Source organism: Melospiza melodia, chromosome 16 (genome assembly GCF_035770615.1).
Source record: "Melospiza melodia melodia isolate bMelMel2 chromosome 16, bMelMel2.pri, whole genome shotgun sequence".
Lineage (NCBI taxonomy): Eukaryota > Metazoa > Chordata > Aves > Passeriformes > Passerellidae > Melospiza > Melospiza melodia.
The window spans coordinates 1,432,963-1,460,078 of NC_086209.1; the positions used below are offsets into that span (position 1 = coordinate 1,432,963).

The 27,116-nt window shown below is 59.5% G+C and overlaps 2 protein-coding genes across 2 annotated transcripts; both read left to right on the forward strand.

Moving 5' to 3' along the window:
- Positions 1 to 1,925: 1,925 nt before the first annotated feature.
- LOC134425874 (collagen alpha-1(I) chain-like) lies at positions 1,926 to 4,242 on the forward strand. Its single transcript, XM_063170891.1, has 2 exons — positions 1,926 to 2,934; positions 3,038 to 4,242. The coding sequence occupies exons 1-2, from the start codon at positions 1,926 to 1,928 to the stop codon at positions 4,240 to 4,242; spliced, it is 2,214 nt and encodes a 737-aa protein (XP_063026961.1).
- On the forward strand, positions 2,893 to 27,116 carry BCORL1 (BCL6 corepressor like 1). Its single transcript, XM_063170230.1, has 14 exons — positions 2,893 to 2,934; positions 10,209 to 10,347; positions 12,694 to 12,784; positions 13,043 to 15,607; positions 15,905 to 16,079; positions 16,544 to 16,624; positions 16,767 to 17,216; positions 19,169 to 19,398; positions 19,495 to 19,701; positions 19,779 to 19,945; positions 20,070 to 20,215; positions 21,065 to 21,142; positions 24,488 to 24,641; positions 25,698 to 27,116. Exons 2-14 carry the CDS (start codon positions 10,262 to 10,264, stop codon positions 25,972 to 25,974), a joined length of 4,707 nt encoding a protein of 1,568 aa, XP_063026300.1. The 5' UTR covers positions 2,893 to 2,934; positions 10,209 to 10,261; the 3' UTR covers positions 25,975 to 27,116.

A 27,116-nucleotide genomic window follows, 5' to 3' on the forward strand; every position in this document is an offset into this window, starting at 1 on the left:
TAAAGGAGCCCCCAGCTCCCCCTGCAGCACGAGGCCCTTGAGGAATTACCAGTGAGGGCTCTTTATCTTATTTTCGCTGCGACAGATCATTCCCATTGGCTTTTCTTCAAGTTAGTCCATGACTGGTGCCTGATTAGCTCCACTCCCTAATGGAGAATGCCCCTCATTCCCCAGACTTTTCCATTTCCCTGGAACATGAGAGCCACAGAATTTTTCACCACCACCTTTTAAAGTCCTTTGGTGCAAATTATCCCATCCTGAAGAATTTAAAGGTTCTAATTAAATGGGGCAGGAGCAGTGGCATGCTGGCGGATGTGACGGTGGGATGCAGAGCTCTCCCAGTCAGCACCGTGCAACTCGGGGTGCGATTCCTGCAGGGATGGGGTGAGGCAGCTGCAGGATGAGGCTGTTACTCAAACTGTCTCTTTTTAATTGCACCAGGATGCAAATAAGGCAGGTCTTTATGAACCTGGGGTCATGTGCCTGTCTCAGGCTGTGCCAGCCCTTCTTTCTGACCATCACCCAGCCTGAAATGCCTCTTGGAGCACCTCTTTTACCCACAGTCTAGCTGGAGGCAACAGTGGGAAAAGGTTCAACATAATGTGGAGAAGTGGAGTGATTCCCCTCTGCAGGAAGAGCTTCCTCCCTCATGGCCTTCCTCCGTGAAGCCCTGGCTCTCTGCCTTCCCACGGTTCTGGCAGCCCCGTGTTTCACCCTGCCACCCCTCTCAGTGCTGTCTGCGCTTCCCGAATCTCATGCCCCACAAGCTCAGCACTCTTCTGCCCACAGACCCCTGCCTCAAACTGCTCTCCAAGCCGCCACAGCCACAAAAGGGGGAGAAGCCGTCTCCTGCCCCAGGATGCTGTGGCCTTTTCTGCAAAAAACAGAGTTCAATCTCTGTGTAAGCTGTTTTTTCCTCTCCTTAGGCACTGAAAAGGTTTGGGGCTGAGGCTGCAGAGGACTCCCCCGGCAGGTGACACCAGGGTGTGGCTGCCAACCCAGATGTGCCATCTGGGGGTGCCACACCCTGGAGCCCATGCCCACCTCCTGGAGGCCCAGGCCGTGGCAACGCTGAACTGAGAGACTTCGCCATCGGATGGACCAAACCGGCGGAGCAAACGGGTCCTGCATGGGCGAGGGCAGCACGGAGCCCACGGAGATCAGCAGCGGAGCCCACAGGGGTCCCAGCAGCACGGTGACATCCTCCGGCCCCCACGCCAGCGCCCACGCGGGATCGCGGCCGCGGTCACCGCAGCACGGCCCCGTTCCGAGCCCCCCACGCAGCCCTGCGGGGCCCGACCCCGGGAGCCCCCGGCCCCTGCCCGCCCCCGGGGCCGCTCCATGCCGGAGCGCGGTGCCACCGCACGGGGACGGGGGACGCCGTGGCGGCATCGCTGCCCGTGCCCCGGGACCGGGCGCTCCTGCCCGTCCCCGTGCAGCCCCCGCGCCGCGGCCCGGGGGGGGCGGGTCCCGCCCTCCCCTCAGGGTCGTGCCGAGCGGGGACCCCCGCGGCCCCCCCGGCTGCCGGTACGCGGGGCCGCGCGGAGGGGGGCGGCGGGGCCGGGGCGAGGGGCCGCGGGAGAGGAGCGGGCACGGGGCGGTGCTGCGCGGGGCCCGACACAGCCCGGGGCGGCGTGGCCGGGCAGGGCCGGGCCGGGCCGGGCAGCCGGTGCCCGCACGGCGGGGCCGCGCCAGGGCGCTGCGAGGCCGCCGGTCTCCGAGGCCCGTGCGGGCGCCGGGGGCGGCGCGGCCCCGGGCCGGGCGAGGCTGTCAGCGCCGGGGCGGTGCGGGACGGTGCGGAGCGGGCCTGGCCGGGCACCGCGGGGGGTGCGGCGGCCTCCGGGCCTGCGGGCCCCAGTGCCGCGGGCGGGGACCGGTGACAAACTTGCGGCCGCCGCACCGTGCCGTGCCGCTCGATGTCCCGCATGGCGCGGGGGAGGCGCCTCGACCCCCGCCCCGCAGCGCTGCGCGCCCCGCGGGGTATCGAGCCGGAGGGGGCAGCGGGCCCGGGGGGGTCACCCAGCGGCAGCGCCGCCGGGGTGGGGGCCACACGCCCACCTGGGCTGGACAGGCGGGTCCGCGTTCTCTCAACCGGCCGGCCCCGCTGCGTCCGGGGACACCCACCCTCCCACGGCCGCGCCCGGCGGTGGGCACCGGGCAGGGGGTACCGGGCGGAGGGTAACGGGGCGGGGGGCAGCGGGGCGTCGGGGACCGGGACTGAGGACTCTAGGGCTGGGGACATCGAGACTGCGGGCAACGGGGCTGCGTGCGCCGCGCTCGCCGTGCGCTGCCCGTCCGGCTCTGCCCGCTGTCGGGCGCCCGGCGCTGCCCGGGCGTGGAGCGAGCGCCCGCCCCCGCTGCCGCCTCCTCCTCCATCCTTCTCCTCCCCCCGGTGCGGAGCGAGCGTCGCTCCCCGGTGCGGGAGCCGGTGCCCCGGCGCGGGGTCGGGCGGGCGTGTGTGTGTGCGGGGCGTGTGTGCGTTGGGCTCCCCCCGTGCCGAGCCACTCCGCTCCGTGCCGCGCCGAACCCCGGGCGCGGCGGCCTCCCGACCCCCGCCCCTCCCGGGGCCGCGCCGGGCGCGGAGCCCCCTCCCTCCCTCCCCGCGCTCCCTCCCTCGTTCCCTCCCCGCGCCCGCCCGTTCCCTCTCCGGACCGGCCCCCCCGCGCGGGCCGGGGCGCGCGGCACGCCGGGACCCGCAGTCCGCGGGGCGGCTCGGCGGCTCCCGGCCCCGGCGGACGGACTACGGCTCCCGGCAGCCCGCGCGGCCGCGGCTCGCTCTCGCCCTCACACTCCGGCTGCCGCTGCCAGTGTCTCCTCCGCCGCCGCCGCTGCCGCCGAACCGCCGCTCGCAGCGCCCGGGGTCCGACCCGCCGCCTGGGGCAGGGGCCCGCCCCGGCCCGCCGCCCCCCGCCGCCCGCCCGCCTCGGGAAGCAGGTGCGTACCCACCGCCCCGCGCCGCCCCGCGCTGGACCCCGGCCCCCGCTGCCCGGGCACCCCGGGCCCGCTCCGCCCCGCACCCACGGCACACGGGGGCAAGCGGAGGGGAGCGGGTGGCCCGACCCCCCCTCCGGCCGTCCGGACGGGATCTCCATGGAAACGGTCCCGGGACACCCCCGGGGGCGGCGGTGGGGCGGCGCGGGGGGGGGTGTGCGGGCTGGGGGGACCGGCGACGTCCTGCGGCGGGACAGCGGCGGGGGCGCGGCGGGCACTGACAGCGCCGGGCGGGGGGCAGCGGGCGGCGCCGGCGGCTCCGCTCCCCGCCCCGCGACGGCGCGGCGGAGCCGCTGCCCTGCCCGGCACGGCTGCTCCGGCTCCGGCACCGGCGGCACCTGCCGCTGCCGGGGCGGTGCGGGGGGTCCCGCGGCGGGGCGGGGCGGCCGCGCAGCGCGGCGCTCCCGGGGCGGCGGTGGGACGGCGGCGCCGGGCGCTCGTGGAGTTTGGCGGCGTGGCCCGAGCCCGCCCCGGCCGCCGCTGTGCCCGGGGCCGGTTCGGCTGCGGGTGCCGGCCGGCCGGGTGCCGGGCGGTGGCGGAAGAGCCCTCCCCGGGGGCAGCGCGGCCGCCGCCACCTCCATGTCCGGGGCTGCCCCGGTGCGGCAGCGCGGGGGCCCGGCCGCGCCTGCCGGGGCTGCGGGACGCTCCGCCGGGGAGCGGCCCCGGGGGCAACTGTTGAGCCGGGGGCTGCGGGAGCGGGCGCGGGGCAGCACGGCGGGGCCTAGCCCCCGGCAAGGCTGCGGCGTGCGGGGCGAAGCCCCCGGAGCGGCCGCGAGGCCGCCGTGTCCCGGGCAGGGGGGGCTGCCCGCCCCGCGGGGCCCCGGCGGCGGCGCGGGGCCGTGGGCCGTGCCGTGGCCTCGCGGGGCTCGGAGCGGGACGTGCCGCGCCTCGGGCGGGGGGCTCGCCGGGGAACCCGCGCGGACCCGGACCCGGGGCGGGCTGCGGCCGGGGCCGGGGCGGTGCCGCTCCGTGCCGACGCCCCCCGACGCCCGGGGCGGGGCGGCGGGGGCGGCCGGTCCCCCGCCCGTGCCCACGGTGATGGCCGGGCAGCGGCAGGACCGGGCGAGGGAGGCGGCGCTTCCTGCCGCCCTCACCGGGGAGGAAACCAGCCCTCCCGCGGTAGCGTGCCGGTACCGGGAGGGATCCTGCCTCCTCGGCGAGCGACATCGGTCCCCTCATCCCAGTCTGGGTGAGGCCGGTTCAGAGCAGCGCCGGGAGAAGGTCCATCAGGCTGAAATAGAGACGAAGTGAGTTTCTCCTGTCACAGAGCATCCGCTCTCTGGCACCCTCATCCCCTGGAGTCTGGGGATGAGTGCTAGGGCAGGGCCGGTGCATCCCGTGCCCTTCGCAGCTCCTCTGCATCTTTTTGGCCCTGTCTGTAGCAGCCTTCCCTTCCCTGTCTTCTCTTGCCTTCCTTCCCTTCCCTTTCCGCTCTGCTTCCATTGCCCTGGCCACCCTTTGGGTTTGGGTGGTCCCAGTGCCAGCACTGGCTGGAGGCTCCGTGGCGCCAGTCGAGGACACCGACTGCATTGCTGTCACCTGGGTGTGGAGACACATTCCAGGTGTCAGAGCCCGGGCTCCAGCGGGGTTTGGCCTTCAGAGCTGCCCTTGGGACCTCTGGGCTCTGGAGCACTAGTCTGGCTCCCAGGTATGGGAGCCTGTGCTCTGCTTTTGGGGTTTTGGATGATGTGCACCTTGTCAGGGACATTTTTTAATATTATCATCGCTTAATAGCTCTTTTTCAATCCTTAAAAATTTGTGGGCTTTGGTGAGGGCAGCCTGGTTGCTGCAGACAAGGCAGGGTTTAGTGACACCAGTTGTCCAGCAGCTGGGACCAATTATCGCAGCACTGCCCAGTGTGCAGCAAACTTTTATTTTTTTCTGAAATAGGGATGGATTTTTTTCTTTTTTATTTCCAATTCATCGTGCCGAGGATCTATAATTACGTGTGGTGTTACTGTGTCTTTAAATCAGCTTAAGCAAATGCGTGTAGGCAAAGCCTGGCTCAGCTCTGCAGCGGCCGGGGCGGCTGTGCAGGCAGCGGGGACCAAACCCGGCTCGGGGCTGCCCTCGCCGGGCACCGCTCTGCCCAGACAGCCCCAGAGGTGGCCTGGCCCGTCCTTGCTGCATTTTGTGCCACTCTTGTCATTCCTGGTTCATTCTCCCACAGTTTCTGACCTCTGCATGAGTGATAATATAACGTAAGATAGTCTGTTCTCTTTTTATTTAGTTTTCTTGTTTAAATTTTTCCCTCGTTGCATATCGTGCCCGCTGCGAGTCCTGTGATAGGGCCGTCATAGGTTTTTTGATTTAATTTTTGATTTCATTGTTAATTTTTTGCCGTCAGTTTACTCCACTGGCTTTGCCAAAGTGGTGCTCAGAGCCGAGGTGGCGGGGGCATGAGTGCTTGCTCCGGCCCTCTGCACCTCTGATGGACGCCAGACCATCCCATATCAAAACACATAGAATTCCTTGCCTGCGTTACTAATGGCAACGAAGAATTGCCAAAGTGAACAAACTATGGCAAGGGAGGGAGACCTGCCTGTCTGTGCAGACCGTTCCCTTCTGGCCCAGCTGACCCCGGGGAGAGCTGCAGGGCACATTGCCCCTCATTCCACTGCTCCCGCTCCTGCCACGGCGGCCAGCTGTGCTCCCAGCGCTGAATCCCACCCGAGTTTCCCGCAGCTGACCTCATTTTATATTTTGTAGCCATCCAGGGGATAAAACCCCCTTCCTGACAGGTTTTGCTGCTCTGGGAATGAATGTTTCAAAGGTATCTCCCGCGGGTGTGTTTCCAGGGTCAAAGTGCATTGCTCCCGGCCTTCCGCAGTGTCCCCTGGCCACAGGAGCCACATGGTGCTGTGGGAGGGCAACCAGAGCATCCTCCCCATCTCCTGCTGCCGAGGGATGTGGTAGCCTTTCTCTGTTCCACACCCTAGGGCTGGGAAGTCCTTTTCCTTCCTCTGTGCCACGGGCCCACTCAATGCCAGCATGGACTGAGGCACCACCGATTGGGCAGCATTTACTGTGTCCAGAAAGGCTCTGGAGCAGCTGAGCTGCACCAAGCGACCCATGCTGGGATTCCTGGAGTCAGGTCGTGCTGTGGCTGCCACTCAGGCAGAGGGAAAGGCAAGGCTGATGTTCTCCCTGGGTGAACTCGTGCCATTGTCTGAGTTCCTGTTGCCAGCAGTGGAGCACGTTGCTGCCTGTTGGGTCTTTGCTTGGTGCTCTCGCACCTGTGTTGGGGATGATGTGCCTGTCCAGAGCAGGCAGAGGGAATCCTTGTGCTGGGGGGGCTGCTGGTGTTTCAGTAGCTGTCAGCTCCCACCTGCCTAGGCAGGGTGCAGCGGGACACTGCCCATCTCTCAGTGTGTAGCTCATGTGCTGGGGCTGGCATGGCAGAGAGGAAGGGTAAGTGCCTTGAAATCCAAGTGGTTTTAGTACTTGGAAATGCACAGAGCAGGAAAATACATGGAAAGCCTTTTGTGGGAGATCAAGGCAGCATGGTCCTGCAGAGGGATGTGTTTGCACCATGGAGAACTGATTGGCACAGGCTGTCTCTGGGAGGAGCAGGGAAAAGCCCCCTTCCCGCCCTGGTAGGCCTGGCTGCACTACAGGTGCCATAAGGTGGATGCTGGAGGAGGTCATGGCTCTGGGTAATCTGATCAAAGTGAGTTAGACCAGGTGGCAGCATAGTTGTGACATCTGTGAGGGCAAACACCAACAGCACCAAACTCCCCGGCGAGAAGCAAACCCTCGGCTATCTGTGACTGGCAGGTTGGTGCCAGCCTGAGAAGTTGCTTTGCGTGTTTGCCAATGCAAGCACTTGAGAAACTGAGGCTGGGGACCTGATTGGGCCAAGGGATTGCTGTCACTGGGAGGAGAGGGTGGCTTGCAGCGGGATGGCTTCAGAATCTACTTTGCGACCCCTCTGCTGCATTAACGCTGGGGTGGGAGGTGTGACTTTGAGGGGCCGCAGGAAACAATTAGGCAGCCTCACTTCAGGCAGCTCAAGCTGGGATCCCCAAGAGCCAGGGAACAGACAGGGTTTAACAGGGGTCAGCGTGGAGATGGCATGGGCTTAATTCCTGTCAGCAGTGGGAGCTGGTAGGTGAGTGCTGGGGGAGCCTGTCCTGGAACCTTTGCTCAGCCTGCCCTGAAATGATGGTTGTCTTGGCGCTGTTGGGTTTTCATTGCAAGGAGGACTTGTCAATAGATAATGGTTAAAAAATGTCCATTCCTGAAGAACTTAATCTCTGGAAACTTGTTTCCATCACTGTACAGCAATATTTCAGAAGAGTAATTTCTTGACTTAATCCAAGGGAGCTTCCATGGGTAGCCAAGTCATCACTAACCTGAGTAACAGTGCACTTTCACTGCAAGGAAAACATCTACTTTGCTTTTCCTGGAGCCTGGAAGAGGCGGGTTTGCAGAGTAGCATCGTTTCCTTTTGCGAAACGGTGAGATGTATTGCCTTAATGAACAAAATCCCCTTTTTTAATTCGCCATAGTAGTTTCATTGCAAACCTCTCAGAGGGTTCGCCGTTGGAGGCGAGCGTGTTCAGCACCTTCCTTGCTCGCAGTTCTTAGGGCACACTTTGTTTGGGGAGGTGAAGGAGCTTTAATACCATATGAACTTCCCCACACAGAATGCCTCGATGTTCTTACTTCATTCTAAACTCGTTTTCTTTGGCGTTAATTAGAATTGGCTGAGCACCTATTTAGCTAAATCAAAATAAGACTGTGGTTTCGTATACACTTCCTTTGGCAGACGTTGTGGATTAAGTCGAGTCTGTGCCAGGCTCTGCCCTCTCTCCGTCTTGGTGAAGCTGATCTAGGAGCTGGTATGGGTTAAAACCAGTTCAGCCAGGAAAAAAAAAAAGAAAGAAAAAAGAAAAAGTGTTTTAAACAGAGATCAACTCCCTGGTCAGGTTTACGGGGATACTGCAGGGCTTCAGTGACATGACTGAAGGGGTGAGGGGAGAGAAGGGCTTCAACAGTTTCTCAACAGCTTCTTCTGCTTGAAGACAGGCATGTGAAGCCATGCCCTAGTTGTGTTCTCCAAGGGTTTCCTATGAGTTTAATTACATCCCTTTAATGTTGCTTCCAACTGTACCAGTGTAGATGGGAGATCTGCTCGCTTTCCTTGTGCCGACTCGACTAAGAGTGTTCTGACCCAGGGAGGCTGCACTTGCTCTCTGTGGTTCAGTGTTGCATGGGGAGGCTGCTCATCCCTGCATTTCCCCATAAACTTCCTGGTCTGCCTTTTTAAGAATGCTGTTACTCCACTGGTTTGTGTTTGAACCCACGTCTGGTGCTTGGCCCCTGTTTTATTCCTTCTCTGAGTTCATCTCTGGATTATTTTTCTTTTCTGTTCTTCGTTCCCTGTGAAATGCCTGTCTTTGGCATGTGTCCCATATCGTCTGTAGAGGATAGAGGCCAAGAATCCACGAAACAGTGTTGATCTCTGTCACTGTGTCCTCCCAGCTCCCCTCCTGTGGCCGTCGTTCCGGCCCTTTTGACCAGCTCTTACTTGAGCACTCCAAACGTGCCGTTTCTTCCAGCTCCTCGTGGCACCCCGTTAGCACTCCTCCCTTGCCAGACCTATTCCGGGCTCACGCCTGATCTCTGCTTGTCCCCAGCTCCACGTCGTGCAGCTGCACGCATCCCCTTCTCCCGTTGCAGAGAAGGTCCCTTTTGATTCTTCCTGGGATATCTGTCCTGCTGCTGTGCTTGGGGGCAGAACGTTCCTCCTCCCCTCCTTTCAGTTTAGCCTAAGATGGTGAAATCCCCGCAGATTGTTTGTTCCCCTATTTCCTTTATGTTGCATTTCTCTCCAAGCATCGAAAGACTCCTCCCCTTCCTGCTCCAAGCCACCTCGGTCTCTTTGGGTATGACCCTGCTCTCTGCCTTGGCGTCTGCCCGTCTCCCCCATCGGGAGGATTTCTCCCTTCTCACACACAGTGTGTGTTTTTAGCAGGTTTCCCCTCTTCCCCTGACCTCTGATTTCCGTACGCTGTTTGTGCACTTGTGCCCTCGTACGTGCAGATGGGTCCGTCGGTTTCTCTTTGGCACACCAGCTGCCTTGCCCCCGTTTCTGCCGTGTGCCTGGCCCCTTTTTCCTCCTCGGAGGATCCCCGCCGGCACGTTCGGGCTGCGGCGAGGACACCGGGCGGCAGCTGCGCTCGGGGAGCCGCTCAGCCCTGCGGCTCGGCCCCTGACTGCCGGCCCAGCTCCCCGCGGGGCTCCTTTCATGGCACAGACCGCTGCTCGTCCCGTGCAGAGCTGGTGTCGCCAGGAGTTTGTCAGGCAAAAGACAGCCGGCAGGGATTGGGGATCACGTGCTGCTTCCAGCTAATTCCCACTCCCACCGCTGCACTGAGAGCGTTGCCGTGGCTCTGTGCCTGCTTTACCTTCAGGGTTTAGGAATTCCCTGAACCTCCTTGACAGCATCTCTCTCCCTTTTGCAGTCAGTCCTGCTTGGTTTGGCCGAGTCCACTTGTTAGCACAGGAGATCCTCTCTTCCTCTGCCTTTTCCCTGGAGCAGCAGAGCTTCTCAATGCTCCAACACCCAGCGCTGCACGATTGGCTGCAACGCTCTCCCCTGAAAAGCTCCACCCAGCTGACACTGCCTCATGGATGCTCCTGAATCCCTGGATTCCCTCAGGTTTTCCACTCATAACTCCAAAGAAAACCAGCACCTTCCTCACAGAAGGAGGAGATAAACCCTTGGTAGCACCGCTGGCAATCCTCTGCTCCCTCCAGGAGCCCTCAGTTGTGGAGAGACCCTCCTTGTTTGAGGCTTTGCCCCTAGGACCTGCCATGGGCTGCTTTAGGAGAGTCCTGTGCAGCCTGGAAGTTTCAGTGCTGTAAAGGACCATCACCTTGTATAGCTCTGCTTGGCATCTTCTTGTGCTGGAGGTTCCTCTGGAGGGAGATAAAAAATGGGGGAAATGTTTCAAAGGATTGTGAGTGTGTGAAGACACTTGTGTGAAATTCTTGTGGTAGCCAGTGGCAATAACACTGTTTAAGAGAGGGTGAGTGGATGGTGGATTCTGTCCAAAGGCACTGCTAAGTCCTCCTAGCCCACTTCCAGACCTGTGGCATCCCGGGGCGTTGTTCCCCATCTGCCTGGCAGCAAAGCTGGGGACGAGTTTTCTCAAAGGGCGGTTGAATCGATCAGCCTAGGGAGAGTTCCCACTGTTTTCCTTTTGCAGGCAGAGTGGTCCCTGGAGCCCCAGCAGATCCTGGAGGGTGAGGAGCAGCTGTCATGATCTCTACAGCACCTCTCTACAGCGGGGTGCACAACTGGACCAGCACAGAGCGGATTCGCATGTGTGGCCTCAACGAGGAGAGGTGAGGTGCGTGGGTGGCGGGCAGGGCAAAGGAGGCACGAGGAAGCCACTTAAGGATCTGGAGAGGCTGGGAAGGGAGCTGATGCTGACTCAACCCCTTTTTACTGGGATCTAAAATGGTCCAAAGTGCAGATGAGCCACAGGGAGGAGTTGGATGTATTGGATTTGTTGGCATTCCAGGAGGGTCTCCACATCCTCTGCTCCAGCAAGGAGTGTGCTGGAGGTCTCGGCAGAGGATCTGTTGCCCCTGTGTGGTTACATTACCTCCACAGCTTTGGTGCTGACAAGACCAAGTTGTCTGCATGTGCTATTGGCTTCCCTACCTGTGCTCTCGATGGCCAAGGAAGGGAAAAAGCTTTTGGTGACCCAGGAGGGTTTGTGCCAACCAGATGATCAGATGGGAGGGTTGTGACTTGCCACCAAAGAGGAGATTAGGGAGAATTAGTGGCTGGGACGTAGGATCGATCGAGCCAAGCTCTGTCGCTTTGCATCGCCTGTTGATTCCCGTGGCTCGGGGTCTTATTCTCAGAACCGACAGGTTTGTGGCTTCCTCAGGGCCACTGCGTCTGTTCCATGCATTTGCCAAAGCCAGGGAAGTTTTATGTGCACAGAGGCAGCGTGTGGCTGTCATTGCTGGCCGCGGGTGCCGAGGGTTTTGGCGGGCGTCCCTCGAGGCCGGTGCATCAGCAGTGGGCAGGGCCGAGCCCCGGGTCTGGCTCGGGCAGAGCCGATCTGCCGCCCGCAGCACCGCCGGGCGCTCTGTGTCCCGCAGATAAGGGCTCCGATGGCGATACCCGCCGAGCCTCTGGGCGCTGCTCCGAGCTTACAATAGGCGTCAAATTTTGAGATGGCTGGGCAGGCCGGGGGGCTGCGCCCGGGCGCTCTCTTGTCCCCGATCCTCATCTCATCCCTTGGGCCCCGTCTGTGCGGGCGGCACCGCGCACTGCCCCGGGAGCAGCCCCGGCAGGGCCGGGCGGAGACCACGCACCGCCCTCAGGGCTGTTCCGGGGCTGCCGAGGGGAGCTGGGCAGGGGGGTCCCGTCGGCTCTGCGGGCAGCGGCGGGCGAGCTTCGGACCGGGGAGCGCCGGGAGCGCCGTGCCCGGGCGGGCCCCGCGGGCGGCTGCGCTCGGGCTCCCCCTGGCACTCGGCCCCGGCCCCGCTCCGGCCCCGGCAGCCCCGGCACCCCCGCCCGCTCCGGCCCCGCTCCGGCCCCGATCCCGCCCCGGCGAGCCCGGGACCCCCGCTCGCTCCGGCCCCGGCAGCCCCGAGACCCTCCGGCCTCTCGTCCCCTTAACCCCCGCCGCCGGCTGAGGAGGCTTGGCCCCGGCCGCCATCCCCGCCCCGCGGCCTCTGACGGCCGGGAGGAGCCCCGGAGGGACCGAGCGGGCTGTCACTGAGCGGAAGGTCGGTGGGGATGGCACGGAACAGCACCAGGCACGGTCCCAGCAGTAGGGCTACAGAGCAGCGTCCTGGGGCTGAGCATACGGAGCAGGAACAGAGCAGGGTCCTGCTGCACGGGTACAGAGAATGTTCCTGGCACTGGGGGTATGAAGCAGAGTCCCAGGGCTGAGGCAGCCCCGAATGAGGTCCTGATGCTAAGGGTACGTAACAGGGCCCCAGCACTGGGGGTACTGAGTCCAAAGACAAATCGTGTGCCCACAGTTCTGTGATTGCTGTGAAAACCCAGGACATAGGAAGCAAATCTGTCTGAAATTATGTCATCAACAGAATCCAAACTTGATCTGTTTTGTACTTGCACTAGCAGCTTGTCCCAAGCAAATCAGCGGGGAAGGGCTGTCCGGTGAATACCATCAGGGAAGGAGTGTCCCAAAGAGGTCACAGTCCTTGTCCTTGTCCTGTCCAGACTCTCTACTGAGGAATCACATTCCAGAGATGAAGGGTCCAGACACTGGCCAGCAACACATGGCATGTTGGGATGGCCATGGATGCTCTCTGCTCCTATCCAGCCTTCCTGAGCCCAGAGAGCTTTGGCACCAGATGGGGAACCCCACTGGCAGCTAGGCTGGGCAGGGGGTCCTAGGACACGGAGGAAATAGAAGGAATGGGAATGAGGAGGTGCCTGCTGGGGAAAAGACAAGCAGGATGAGACTCAGGGGAGGATGGAAAGGTGTGGTGGGACAGAATGGAAAATGAAGGGGACAGGAACAGGTGTGCAGCACCAGGCTGTGACACTGGGGAAGGCTGGGCTGGCCCATGATGAGGCTGGGTGGCCATGGGTAAGGAAGGTGTACAGCTGCTCCACTGTCCCACAGGGGCACAGGGAGGGGTGGGAATCCGGAAGGGTATTTTGGGGTTTTGTAATGCTGTGTCTTCTTCTTCACCTAGGAGAGCCCCCATTTCTGATGAGGAGTCAAAAACCAGCAGCTCCCAGCACTTGGGGTCTCAAGAGTTTTGTGTCAGCAGCAGCCTTTCCGAGGTGAGTTCTTTGCCTGCACAGCTGAGTCCAAGAAGGCCATTCCCTGATGGAATAGGCCAAGCAGGAGCATTTTCCCTAATGGATTCATCGGCTCCTTTTTGAGAGACATGCAGTGAGGCAAAGCTGTGCTCTCCTTCTCTCCTTTGGGCAAAGCTGTTTGCTGCTTTTGCCTCTGGGTCCAGGGTGGGCAGATCCTTCCTGCTTCCCTGAGTGCCACTTGCACAGCTCCCAGGAACACTTTCTCCCTTCCTGCTGCAGGTGGAGCTCACAGCAGTCAGCGGTGGTGGCAGCAGTGTCCAGGGGCTGGATGCTGATGGCAAGGTGGAGGAAAAGCTTGGACCCAAACTGGAGGAGCAGCCACCCGATCCCAATCCAAACCTGGAGTGTGTGGGAAAGACTGTGACTGACGACAGCCTGGGCCCTCTGGCAGGTCAGGGGGATGGCAGAGGGCAGGAGCCAGCGACCCCCAGAGCTGTGGAGCAGGAGAGCAGCGGTGCTGATGCTGCCTGGACACCAGCAGATCCTCCCAGCGACAAGCAGGCTGATGCTGCCCCAGCCTGCTCTGTGGCTCCAGAGAGTGAACCTGCTGGGCACGAGAAAAGCCCCCCGAGCACTGCGGCACAAGGGCCAGGCGTGCTGGCAGAAGGGACGTTGTCTGTGGTTGTCTCCAGCTGCAACACCTCTGCCTCCAGCCCCGCCACCTTCACATTGAACAGGGTTTGCTTTCCCCCCTCTCAGGCCCCTGCTATGCAAAAACTGCCTCTGTCCTTCCAGGCTGGGGCTGTGCTGAGCCCGAGCCAGTCACTGGTGTACATCCCCCCTCCCAGCTGTGGGCAGCCGCTCAGCGTGGCCACACTCCCAGCCACGCTGGGGGTCTCCTCCACGCTCACCTTCCCCGTCCTGCCTTCCTACCTGCACGAGCGTTGCCTACCGGGTATTATCGCTTCCCCAGAGCTGCGTTCCTACCCCTACACCTTCTCTGTCACCAGGCCCTTGGCTTCAGATGCCAAAGTGGTGTCTGTGGAAGTGAATCAGCTCAGCTGTCCCCCACCTTCGGGTGGAAGTAGTGCCCAGGCTGCTGCTGAGAGCGCTTCCCTGTCCAGCACCGGCCTGGCCCTACCCTCCAGCCAGGCTCTGCCGGCAGCACCAGCACCAGCACCAGCAACAGGGGGGAGCGCCGCTCCCTGCTCTGGCTCAGCTGTGCAGGCCAGAGCCCCGGCAGCTCCCGAGCCACATGCGCCCGGGGCTGCCACTTCCCTGTCTCCTCTAAAGTCCCCTCCCCAGCTGGAGCGTGAGATGGTCTCATCCCCGGAGTGCAGTGAGATGCCTCTTGATCTCTCCTCCAAGTCCAACCGCCAGAAACTGCCTCCACCCAGCCAGCGCAAGACCCCTCCCATGCCCATCCTCACCCCCGTGCACACCAGCGGCAAAGCGCTGCTCACCACCGTCCTCTCCAAGTCCCAGCGTGCGGCACAGGCCACGGGCAGCAGCGTCACCTCGTGCCTCGGCACCACCCCACCCTTGGTCATCTTTCCTGAGTTCCTGCGCAACGGCGAGCAGGGCTCCTGGGTGAAGAACACCACGCTCATCAGCACCATCCCCGGCACTTACGTCGGTGTCGCCAACCCGGTGCCGGCCTCGCTGCTGCTCAGCAAGGATGTGGGCGTGAGCCTCAGCAGGGACCCACGCCACCTGCCCAAGCAGGAGCCCATCTCCATCATTGACCAGGGCGAGCCCCGCAGTGCCGGCGTTCCCTGTGGGAAGAAAGCTAACCAGGTTGGCACGGAAGGACAGCAGGATCCTGCCAGGAAACTTCTTCATGGTAGAGCTGCTCCAGGAGCTCCTTTGTGTCAGTCCAAGGACATTGCCACCTGGAATCCTGTCCAGGGAAGCGTGTACCCGCGATGCCCCGTCAATGGAAAACCTTCCAATCCTCAACTTCTGCCTCTGGGCTGGTCTCCATACCATCAAACCCCGCTGCTTTCCATTGGCATCTCCACGGCAGGACAGCTGCCCCTGAACCAGAGCAGCCCCTGCAAGACAGCCGGGGCAGGCGTGCTGCCGGCATTCCCGAGCGTGCAGCCCGCCGAGCCCAGTGCGGCCGCCCAGAGCCTGCCGGAGGGTGAACAAGATGCTGCGGCCAAGAGCAAGAGCTGCCAGGCCTTGCCCAAGCCCTGCGAGGAGCCGACCAACCCAGCACCACCGGAAGCAGGTCCAGCTTTCCATACCAGTGCTTTGGATGGGAAAGGGGGGAAGGGGAAGCTGGACAACGCTCCAAAGAGTCAGGAGTGCACTCAGCCAGAGTCTGACTGCGGTCAGGAGAGCAACGCACAGACTGAGGCTCCCCAGGGGAGCTGTAGCCTCAAACAGTCAGATGCAAAACCCAAAAACCAAGTGTTAGCGGCGTATTTGTCACATGACCTGCCAGCGGCTGGGCAGCAGGGCCTGCGGATGGTGCCAGAGGTGCCCACGGATGGCCAGCGCAAAGAGCTGGGCTGCAAGGGCTCCCAGGAGCCACCGGCCACGGAGCCCCTGCCGTGTGTGCAGCAGGTGGATCTGTGCAGGGTCAAGAAGGAACGAGTGGAGTGTGATGTGTCCTTTCCCTCGGTGACCTGCCTGCATGCCGGGGCGGCTCCCCAGGCCTTCGCTGAGGCCAAGCTCAAAGGAACGGGGCAGATCAAGCAGGAGGGTGGCACACGCTGCAAGGCCAAACGGCAGCACGATGGGGACACCAGGCAGAGCCACAAGAGACTGAAGTGCCAAGGCCAGGACAGTGAGGAGTCCCCAAGCAAGTCGGGAAGCCGGAGCGTGCATGGCCGGAAGGTGCATAGGGTGGGCTGGGACTGCTGGGTCAGGGCAAAGGTGGGGCTGGGGGAGAGGAGGGAGCTCTCATGGGGGGACAGTTGAGGGCACAATGCTTTCTACCTGTGCTCCTGGGCATTGCTTGGCTGTGGGGGAAGTACCTGTGCTGCAGGTTGTCCAGGGTAGAAATGTATCTGGATTGTCAAAAAAGCTGGAGGGCGCCAGCATAATCAGTGGAGATAGACTTTTGTCCTTTCTGTGCTGCTCCAGTTCAGCCAATGGGAAGCTCCAGCTTCAGCTCATGTCCTCCTTTCACAGTGGCAAAAACACCACGACAATCCACATGAGCTTGGCAAGCAGGCAGGCCGGGAAGGCCGGGGCAGCCCGGGTTCCATCACGGATCACAACAGCCTCGGGGTAAAGCGCAAGCGTAGGAGGCCAGCGAAGACAGAGTGCCCATCTCCGGCTCACCGTGGAGACAGCCACGAGGAAGGTACTGTCGGGAATGGCAGCGGGTTCCTGTGGCATCAGGCTGCCCTAGGGGCCAGACTGCTGTTCTCCTGAAGCCAAATGGGCTCTGGAGCTGGGTTGGGATCCAAAACAGAGCTGCAGCATGATCAGACTCCCAGAATGGAGGAGATTGGGAGGAACCTTAAAGCTCATCTTTTTCCACCCTGCTGCCAGGGGCAGGGGCACCTTCCACTAGATCAAGTTGCTCTTGGCCAAGCCTGGCCTTAGATGTTTCCAGGGATGGCACATCCCCCACCTGTCTGGAGAACCTGTGCCGGTGTTTTAGGACCCTCATTTTCAGAGACTTCCCTATGTCCAGTCTAAACCAACCTCTGTTGGTTTAAAGCCTTGGGCCATCACAGCAGCCCCTGCTATGGTGACACTGCACTGCCCTTCCCACATGACAGGTCTGTGATCTGTTTTCTCATGGTTTGGTTTTCCTCACAGGCTACTTGGAGAAGAAGCCCAAGAACAACTTCCGGGATTTCATTCCGGTGGTGCTGAGCAGCCGGACGCGCAGTCAGTCGGGTGAGTGGGTGCCCAGGCTCCCGGTGACAGTCCTGCATTCCCTTCTCACTTCACCTTGTCCGTGCATTTTGTCCTGCTTTGAGGCTTTGCCTTGTGGATCCTCGTGGCTTTTTTGTCAGCTAGAAATGCCACTTTTTTGCAGGAAGCAATGCTGGCTCTTCTGCTGGTGTGACAGGAGAGTGTGATGTGAGTGGTCCGGAGATTTTGCCATTGCTGGAGGAGGATCAGGAAGAAGAAGAGGAGGAGGAAGAGGAGGAGGAGGAGGAGGAGGAGGAGACATCGTTGAAACATCGCAAGCTGCGCAAATCCCACAGGACATCGCGCTGCCACAGCCGCAGGGACAGGGACAGGTCTGTGTCTGAGAGGAGCAGCTGTCACACGAGGAGGACCCGGGAGCTGCCCTGGAGAGCAGAATCACCCAGGCAGGTGTGGGAGCCCAATGAGGAGGAGGAGGAGGAGGAGGAGGATGGCCACATCAAAAGGAAGAAAAGGAGACGGCAGAAAAGTCGGAAATACCAGACAGGGGAATACCTGACTGAGCGGGAGGAGGAGCAAGTGGGATATCCACACCGGAGGCGGAAATCCAAAGCAGGTACAACCTGGGAAGGGGGTTCAGGTACTAAACTGGGGACCACAGGAGGAGATTTTTTTTAATGTGTGGAATTTTTGGGGGGATTTGGTTTTCATTATTTTTATTGTAATGATGAAACTTCCTCACTTTTAATGACCTGGTGGCTGTAGCATGGGCTGCTTCAATTGACCAACTCGTCTTTCAAAAACATTTACAGTAAATTCCAAAGCAGTAAACAGCAATTGATGTGGCTAATTAGACACTGATCTTACCCTTGGCTTAAGATAGAGGGCATGGGAAAATGAGGATGGGGCGAGGTAGCACAGTGGATTTCTGGACAAGCAGGGTCCCTGGGAGCCATGCTCAGGTATCTGTGCTAACACAGGGGGATGTGGAGCCATCCTGATCCAACTAGGCTTCTCTTGGCTTTGTCTTGATCTACGAGGGTCACTTGCAAACTTGCACCAGGGAGCGCAAGGGCGAGAGGATTAGCAAGGGTGCAGTGATGGGGGATCCCCCTCTGTGGTTTGTAGGCATGAGGAGGAACACACTGTGCCTGTCTGTGCTCCTGCACCTTCCCCTGCCACTGCCAGACCCTCTGTGAAAGCTAAATCCATGGTGAGCACATCCCTGAGGGCAGCAGTCTCTGCAGTCCCCTCTCCCTGTGCAGGGACAGTCGGGGCTGTGGCACCTGTCCAGCCGTGCTCGGTGTGTGCTGCTGCTTGCCTGTGGCTCGTAGTCCAGAGTCACACAGGTGACAGGGGGGCAAACTGTCATGGGCAGCACTTGTGCCAGCCTTCTGCATGCTTGGGCTGTGCTCTTGGAGGGCATGAAGTGGCCATGGCCCTGCTGCCTTCTGCCACATTGGAGCTCAGACTGGCACTCCTCAGGTGCTGGTGAGATGCTGTGGGGAGCAGAGGTGGCTGCTGTCCTCCCAGCAGCTGGTATCTGCTCCAGCACAGCGTTACACTATCCTGCGGTGTCTGGGAGCCTCTGGCAGACCAGGAACAAAGTTTCGAGTTGGCTTCCTGGTGTCTTGGCAACCCAGGCACTCTCGGGATGCCTCCTGTTCAGAACGGGAGCCTGGAAGGAGCTCTGCAGTGGCATTCAGGAGGGTTTGCCAGCAGCTTTACCACACATCTTATGAGTCTCTGTCTGTCTGTCTGTCCAGCTTCCCTCAGAGGCTGGACCTGCTGCAGTTTGGATTCAGAAGTTGTGGCCTTGAGCCACCTGCAGTGGCAGTAGAGTCCTGAAGTTCTCTCTATGCAGTGCAAAGTCCTTTCCTCTGTCTCTTTTTAACTGATCTCTTACTCTTTTCATGGAGTGCCTGTGAGTCTCGTGCTGCAGGATTGGGTGAGCAGGATTCCTCCATTCAGGGAAGACAAGGCTGGATTTCCCTTGAGAAATCCTGGTGCTTCTTAACGGGATGCACGTTAATGAAAACTTAAATGTGCTCCTTAACTTCAGGGGAAGATGTGAGAGGGCAGAGCACGCCTGTTGTGTTTAGGCAGTAAGCACTGAGTGTTCACAGACAGCTCCTGCTTGTCCTGCCCCTCTAAGACATATCCCAGTGAATCCTGCTCCCATCTTTCCTTGGGTGTCTCATGTACATGCTGAGTTCATCCCAGATGGGAGAATCTGTGTGTTTCCTCTGCTTCTCCTTCTTGCAGTGTCCCTGCCCTGGGGCTGGATTTAGAATCATGGAACCCCAGAAAGGTTTGGGTTGGAAGAGACCTTAAAGCTCATCCAGTTCCACCCCTGCCATGGGCAGGGACACCTTCCACTATCCCAGGGTGCTCTGAGCCATGTCCAGCCTGGCCTTAGACACTTCCAGGGATGGTGCAGCCACAGCTTCTCTGATTTCTGTGCAGCTCTCAGAGATGGGCAGTTTGTCTTGCCTGGTGGCAGAGGTCTGGGTGACCTTCAGTGTGGTACCTACAGAAGCTGCACCCCCGTTCACATTTCTCCTTTAGATTGCAGGCACCGGAAGCAGAAGGAGTCTGGGAAGGGCAAAGGCACAGAGCTGCAGCTGAGGAGCAGGCTGTCCCCATCACCCCGGAAACCTCAAGGACACACGGACTTTCGGAATGGCTTTTTCCTGGAGCACTCCGACACCTCTCCTGTCCAAGAAGAGCTAGAGAAACCATCAGGAAAACGCAAATGTAAAACCAAACACCTGTCAGGGATCTGTGACGAGGGGAAGGTATGGCTTGAACAGATGAGGGGAACATGTGAGGGGAGAAGGGGACTCCCACAAGTCATGGCCACATGTGCCAAGTTGTATTCCTTTCTTTCCTAGGGGAAAGGCTGCTGCAACCAGCCCAAAATGTGCTCTCCGAAGAAGCCCCAGGACTTGTGGACACTTTGTAAGTCCCATCGGGCCAGCCCAGGGAGTTCCCCTGAGCTGCCCCCAGCCCAGAATGTTCCCCCCGGAGCGCGGCGGCTGATTGTGAACAAGAACGCAGGGGAGACGCTGCTGCAGCGAGCAGCTCGCCTGGGCTACAAGGTGAGTCCTGTGCCCTCCTGCCTGTGCCCCCGCTGCCCTGCCCGGGCTGGCTGTCACAGCCTGCTCTTGCTGTGCAGGACGTGGTGCTGTACTGCCTGCAGAAGAAGAGCAGTGACGTGAACCACCATGACAACGCGGGGTACACGGCCCTGCACGAGGCCTGTGCCCGCGGCTGGATTGACATCCTGCACATCCTGCTCCAGCACGGCGCCAACGTCAACTGCAGCGCCCAGGATGGCACCAGGTGAGCCAGCACAGCGTGGGGCAGGGAGCACAGTGGGTTCTTCAGGTTGGTCATCACTGAATTGATCTTAACCCAAACCAGAGCATTTCCTTAGCGAAATCCCGGTCCCTTTCTGCCCTTGCAGGCCTATCCATGACGCAGTAGCAAATGACAACCTGGAAACCATGTGGCTTCTCCTTTCCTATGGTGCTGATCCCACTCTGGCCACATACTCTGGGCAGACAGCAGTGAAGTTGGCCACCAGCGATGTGATGAAGAGCTTCCTCTGTGGTAGGTGCCAGGCCTGATGTCACAGTGCTCCAGACCTTCCCCTCTGGCAGCATACAGGACCAAATCTGGGTGTGAAAGGGCCTGAGCAGAAAATGACTTAGTCTTTAGCTCCGTCCTGTCACAGAAGCATGTTTTTACCACCCAAACTTGAATTATAGAATTGTATGTGTTTCCTGTATAAGATAAAAGCCAGTTTTCAGTATGCAAGGAGATGGCTGCGCTGTGGTCACACGACTGAAGACAGTGCTCTGCTTGGAGATGCTGTTCCACAGTCCCCAGTTCCACTGCTTAACCTAAGGGAACAGATTTTTGTTGCCAAATAATGCTGCCTTCTATGGCAAAAGAGCCCTGCCCAAATACTGCTGCTGGCAGCAGGGGCTGTTTTGGATCCCTATGGTCACGTTTGGTGCCATTTGTGTACACGCACTGTTGTGGCTTATCCACAGCAGCAAGGAAGGGACAGCCAGAGGTGGCTCCCAGACAGAGACGAGACAGAAAATCCCCAGTGTTGACAAAACTCTCTTTTCCCACTGCTGTGTGAGCGCCTCTAGGGTCAGCTACTCACACAGGTTTTAGGGATGGTGATTTGGAGCTCAGGACTGTTCTACAAGTCCTTCTTTCCAAGCCACTTCACACTGTCTGTTGTTTTCCCTTTTCAGCTCGCATTTCCTGGTTGGGGGCAATGCCCACTCCTGAGCAGCAACACCCTTCCTGCAGCTGTGGTTCAGCTTTTGCTGTAATGCCCAAGTGGGAGAAGCAGCAGGGGTGAAGCAGCTCCCCCTGGATCTGTGGATGTGCACACCAGGAGGATGCTTCAAGCCATTAACTGTCTGGATTTTGTCTCTCTAGATTACCTGTCAGATCTGCAGGGCCGCAGCGACGGAGACCCTCGGACAGCCTGGGATTTCTACAGCAGCTCTGTGCTTGGTGAGTGCAGTGCAGGCTGGGTTGGTGGCAGCAGAGCAGGAGTGAGGCTGTGGAGAACATGTCATTACCTCGGGTTTGGCCACATCCATCTCTACTCACGCTTTGGGTAGAGACCTTGCTGTGGTGACACATGCTGGGAGTGGCTCCTGGGAGGGACTTCTTTGGGAAGCTGAATATGTGCATCCCTTCGAGTGCGGGACTGGGCTGCAGGTGCTGCTGCTGATTCCTCAGGGTCTCTGGTTGTCCATCCCAAGCGTGTCATTCTTGTAGCAGTCCTTGTTGCTCCCCTGCTAACCGGTCACCAAGGAAGGTGAAGGACATACTCATTCCTTCAAGGTGTAGAAGTCTTGAACTTCCAGGTTCCCAGAGCTGCCTATCCCTCTCCCCTGCTTTGGAGGCGAGATGTTCATCCAGGGGAGGTCCTGTTCTTACAACACCAGGCATTTTTCCCAGTGAAGGGCTGACTGCTGCCTTTACTGTCACTTCTTCAAAACTGTGGTTACAATGGAAGATGTTCTGGATCTGGCATGGACCTGTGGCACAGTGGAGTCCCTCCAGCCTCTTCCAAGTTCAGTGCTCCCAAGCCCTCCATAAGGACTTGGAGCATTTACACTTCAGGCTGAGAGACTGCTTGTTGATTGTAGTTGTTCACCTCCATAAATTCCAACATCCTTCTAGAAACAAAAACAAATCTGATACATTCAGGAGGGTGCTCTTGGAAGAGGACTTGTCTTTGGAGGACTCTGATGTCTTTCCATTCCAGAACAGGAGAAATTCTCCACTCCTGAGAGCACTGTTTGTAGGCTGCTGCACCTCAGCCCTGCCAAGGGAACAGTTCAAACCTCAGCCTCCTTCCTCAGAATTTCTCACTCTCAAAGCTGTCACAAGCCTTTACAAAGAAAAATAGCTGTTCTTTGCAATATTTTAAAAGATACTACTCCTTTTGATACATCACAGATTTCCTGCTGCCCCATCCATGGGGCATTCCCAGTGTTGCCTTCGGCAGGCTGTCTGGCAAGGCAGGAGCTAACAGAGCTGGGAAGTGATCCCTTACCCTGCCAGGTCTGTTTCCAGCAGGCACAGGAAGGGACCTTCCTCCCCATCCTCCTGGGATCAGTTTACAGCAGCAGCAGCTGAGGTGCCAGCCCCTCATCACCTGTGCTGTGCCAGGCACTGCTGCTGGACACTGCCAGAGCCACAGAAAAACCAGGATGCCCAGGCCTGAGACATGGGCTGGTTTCTTTGCAGCCTGTTTACTGTGTGTCCTGCAATGTCACTTCCTGGCTCAGGTACCTCAGCAGTCACCTCGGGTCACCTGGAACAGGTACAGCCCAGGGCAGGGAAGTACCTGGTTCTTCTCTGGAATAAGGGAGCTGCTCTCAATCATCACAGGCAGCAAACAACTCTCCTCCTCCCGTGGATCAGTCCTTTGAAATCTCCCTTTCCATCAGCTCCAGCAGCTGAAGCACTGTATATCCCTCAGGATACAGGAGAAATCCCAAGCCCTGCTTGAGCTGTTCCTATTCTGAGGCAGGAATGCTGTCCACATTTTCCTTGAGGTCTGCAACTCTCTGGGGGCAGAAGGATAATGAAGGAAGCCAGGGTGTGGGATCTCTGAGGTGTGGAAAAGTCATCAGTGTCCTGCGCTTGGTGCTGCTGGAGCTCCAGACACAAAGTCCCAGTCCGGGGCTTGTCGCCACCTGGGACAGGCATTGTTGTGCCTGATTGTCTCCCTCAGTGGTACAGAATGTTCCTGTCCTTGGCCCAGCCTTTGCATGGGCAGACAGACAGGACTGAGCTTTCAGGACAGAGAGTGAGCCCTATTTTTGCCACATTAAATGCATTTAACTATTTTTTTCTGAGTTGCTCAGGATATCTGAGGTTTTTCAGGGATGGCATCTGAGCTTTGCCAGCAGCAACATTGAATCAATAATCACATCACTTATTTTTGTCCTATTCTATAGCAAGTTTGGATGATTTCAGCACCCTGTTTCTTAGGGATTTTTTTTCCCTTGGCAGCACGAGGAAATAACTGTTTTTCCCCAAGACCCTGCCTAAGCCAGTGTCCCCTGTCATCTGCTGTTTTCCTCAGTTGGAATCCTACTCGTGCTGGGTGAGCAGCTGGGTGTGTGAAGCTTCCTCGTGCGGCACACCAGAAGATTTTCTTCTTTTCTGCCTTTTCTCTTGTGCGTGGGGTTGAACTTTTGCACGATTGGTTTATTTGCTGAGGGACACATTGGGTCTTGCTGCTCTCTGTAGAATCTAAACTCTCTAATCTGGGAGTTTTTGGAGATCTCCTATATTATCTCAGTGGGACAACACCACTCTTCAAACTTAAGACTATTCACACCTCTTCATAATAAAATCCAGGCAGCAAGCTTCCCTTCAACAGGAGCTTTTCAGATTGGTAAACAGGAAAATTACCTGTTTTTAAATGGTTTTGGATCCAGCCTGCTGTTCTCCATCCCCTTTGGACACAGATCCTGCTGGAGCTCAGATGCCTCCTGGAACACCCAGGCAAAATCTCTAAGTCATAGAATCATGCACTGGTTTGAGTTGGAAGAACCTTGAAGACCATCTTATTCCACTCTTCTACCATGAACAGGGACACCTTCCACTGTCCCAGGTTGCTCCAAGTCCCATCCAGCCTGGCCTTGGACACTTCCAGGGATCCAGGGGCAGCCACAGCTTCTCTGGGCAGCCTGTGCCAGGGCCTCACCACTCTCACAGGGAAGAACTTCTGTATATCCACCTTAAATTTCCCCTCATGCTTGGTGCTTGGTTGGATTAGTCTCTGGTGGCACAGCCTTGCTGTCCTCACTAAGATGGGTGCTGGCTGCCCTGGATCACCTGCCAGAGGTTCCGAGGGTGGGATTTGGGTGGAGAAGCTCTTGAGGAGCAGAGTGCTTGCTGTGCCTTCCTTGGTAGGGCCTGTGCATGCAAAGCCTCTCTACATCCACCTCCCTCTTTGCTGTTCCAGGCTCTTCCAGGCTGAGGATATCTGTGCTGGCATGGGAGAGGGGTCAAGGTCATTTTGGAGAGAGTCTGGGGTCCACCAGTGGGGTGGCTGATGGTGCAGACTGTGCACTGTCCCACCTGTGGGACCAGAGCACACCTGAGTTTCCTTCCACGACTGGGGATGGCCAGTGAGCAATCTGCAGAGCAGCCAGCACTTGCTCCATGTTCCTCTGGGACGAGGGGCTGGAGGGGAGCAGGAGGGGTGCAGTTCTCACATGGCTGCAGGAATGTTTTGGGAAGGTGCCCGTGGGGTTGTGGCAGTGGTAAGGAGGTACCAGCATGGGCCTGGTGTGTGACTGAGCAGTGCCAACCTCTGTCCTGTTGCAGAGGGGAAGGACAGCATCGGCTGCGACCTGCTGCTCAACCCTCCAGGGAGCTCAGACCAGGAGGAAGAGGAGCAAGAAGCAGATAACTTCATGTTTGAGTTCTCAGACAAGCCGCTGCTTCCCAGCTACAACCTCCAGGTGTCCGTGGCGCGGGGGTGAGTGCCTTTCCCTGAGCCCTGGGCAGGACCATGCGTGGCTGCAGCCCCGGGCAGCAGCAGCTCGGTTGTTCCAGTGGGGTTAATAGCTGCTCGTGTATCTCAGGGTTTTTTTTTCATAGAATCATCACAGAATCCCAGAATGGTTTGGGTTGGGAAGGGCCTTACAGCTGATCCCATTCCACTCCCCTGCCATGGGCAGGGACACCTTTCATTAGACCAGGGTGCTCCAAGCCACATCCAAGCTGGCCTTGGACACTTTTAGGGATGGGGCAGCCACAGCTGCTCTGGACAGCAGAGGGAAGGTGTGGCTGTGGCACTGAGGAAGTTGGGGAGGCAGTGCCTGGCTTGGCACAGCCTGGAATGTTCTCAGGGAGTAGGGAAGGCTCATCAGGGTTCCCCCCACCCTCCATGGCCAGGCACATACCGCTGCCCTGAGTGTCTCTGTGCTGTGCCTGTCAGGAAGCTCCCCTCTCTCATCCTTGTGATCCTGCTAGTTCCAGCCCCGTGTTCCTTCAGCAGCAGCTCACACTTATGGCTCTGAGATTGTTTCCTTTCCATCTGGGCTAAATCAGTCCCATCACTGGAACACCATTCCCACCTGCACCCCCTGTGACACAGTGGCTATTGCTGGGGCAGAAGGGTGACTTGGAAGAGGCAGCAACCAAAGTACCGCTCTTCTCTGCAACAAATTTTTGTGCCTGCCAGTGTTTGTCCATGCAGAGGGACACATGCAGCATGCCCTCCAGCAGTAAACCACACCAGAAGCTCCATTTCCTGACCATGTGGCCTATTCCTGGCAGGGAAGCTGCCAGGACCTTGTTGAAGGCAGGGCTTTTCACATCACTGTCCCTGCCTGGCTGCGAGTGTTTTAAAAAGCTGTGACCTGTGAGGCCGTGATCAAACCCCAGTCCGTGGGCTCCTGAGGGGAAGCAGCACATGGAGAACAGTGCCAGGGCCAGAGGGGAGGGCCAGCATGGCAGGAGGCGGGGGGAGGGCACCGTGCCTGCAGTCCTCTCCACTCCTATAACCCACCATGCTCTTCCATCCTCGCAGGCCCTGCAACTGGTTCCTGTTCTCTGATGTGCTCAAGCGGCTGAAGCTGTCCTCCCGCATATTCCAGGCGCGCTTCCCACACTTCGAGGTGGCCACGCTGCCCCGGGCAGAGTTCCAGCGCCAGGTGTCCCTCAGCCAGGTGCTGGCGCAGGAGGAGGTGCCAGCAAGCCCCGAGCTGGCGCCGGGCGCGGCAGAGACTGTGGAGCTGGTGCACTACGAGCCCGAGCTGCTGCAGCTGCTGGGCTCGGTGGTGGAGTACCAGGCGTGGAGCAGCTGACGGGGACAGGCCACTCCCGGCATCACGAGGCAATAATAAGGACCAAGGGGAAGCAGCTCTCTCAGCGCCAGCAGCAGGGACCCGAGTCTTAGAGCAGCCGCTCCTCCTCTCCTCAGGGTCTCCGCCAGCTGGGGAGGGAGGACCCTCGCCTCCAAGGCATTCCCAAGGACCCCCGCCCACGAGCAGTGGCGGTCGCTGCCGCCGCCGCCTCACCCAGCCCCGGTGGGTGACGGAACCCCCAGCGCGGGGCTCAGCGAGGGGTGCGAGCCGCCGCCCCTCCCCGCCGGACCCTACGGAACTGCGCCTCTCCGTTTGCCCTCCCCCTCCCAATGTCTTCCATAGTATTTATTTAATTAGTATTTAATTTGTAATGTTTTCTTTGTTTTTGCTGAGTCTGTATCACTGTGATGGTGAGCTCCAGGCTGTGGGATGAGGCCGTCCCCCGCCCCCCTCCAGCCCAGGGGTTCCCGTCCCTCCCTGCCAACAAGCCAGGGCACAGCCCCTTCCCTTGCCCTTGTAACTGGCTCCTGCTGCCAGCGCTCAGCCCCAGCCGGGAGCCGGCCCCACTGCTCCATCCCCTCCCGTGCCTCCTCCTCCATCTCATTCGTGCTGCAGCTCCCTGTGCCCGGCGGTGCCGCCCGGGCAGGCGCAGCCCGCGGCCCCCAGCGCGTCCCCCGCTTCGGCAGCTTGTGCCCCGCCGCAGGCCCTGTCCCCTCGGCAGGAGCCGCCCCCCTGGCCCGCGCCCCGCCGGTGTCCCGGGAGCGGCTTTCCGTGCAGCCGCGGGTGCGGGCGGGCTGCTCTGCCTCGGGGCCGGTACAGTTTTATTGTACAGGTGCTAACAGGACTGAGGTCGGGACAATCGGGGGATTTCTGGCTCTTCCCGCTCCGCAGCGGGAGCCTTGGGTGAGTTTTTTTGTTGGTTCGTTTTTTCTTTGTGTTGTGTTTCTCCCCAGCCAGGGCAGGCGTTTTCCCCCTTGGAGCCCCGCTGCCAGCCTTCCCTCCGAGGGCCCGGCAGCACCTTCTTTAAGCCAAGGGTTTTTTTGCCTTTGGGTGTGTATTCTGGTTGCTCTTTCTGATTTCTGTTTTATTATATGCAGCAACAGGCTGTGGTGTCAAAAACACTGATGTACAGAAAAAACCTG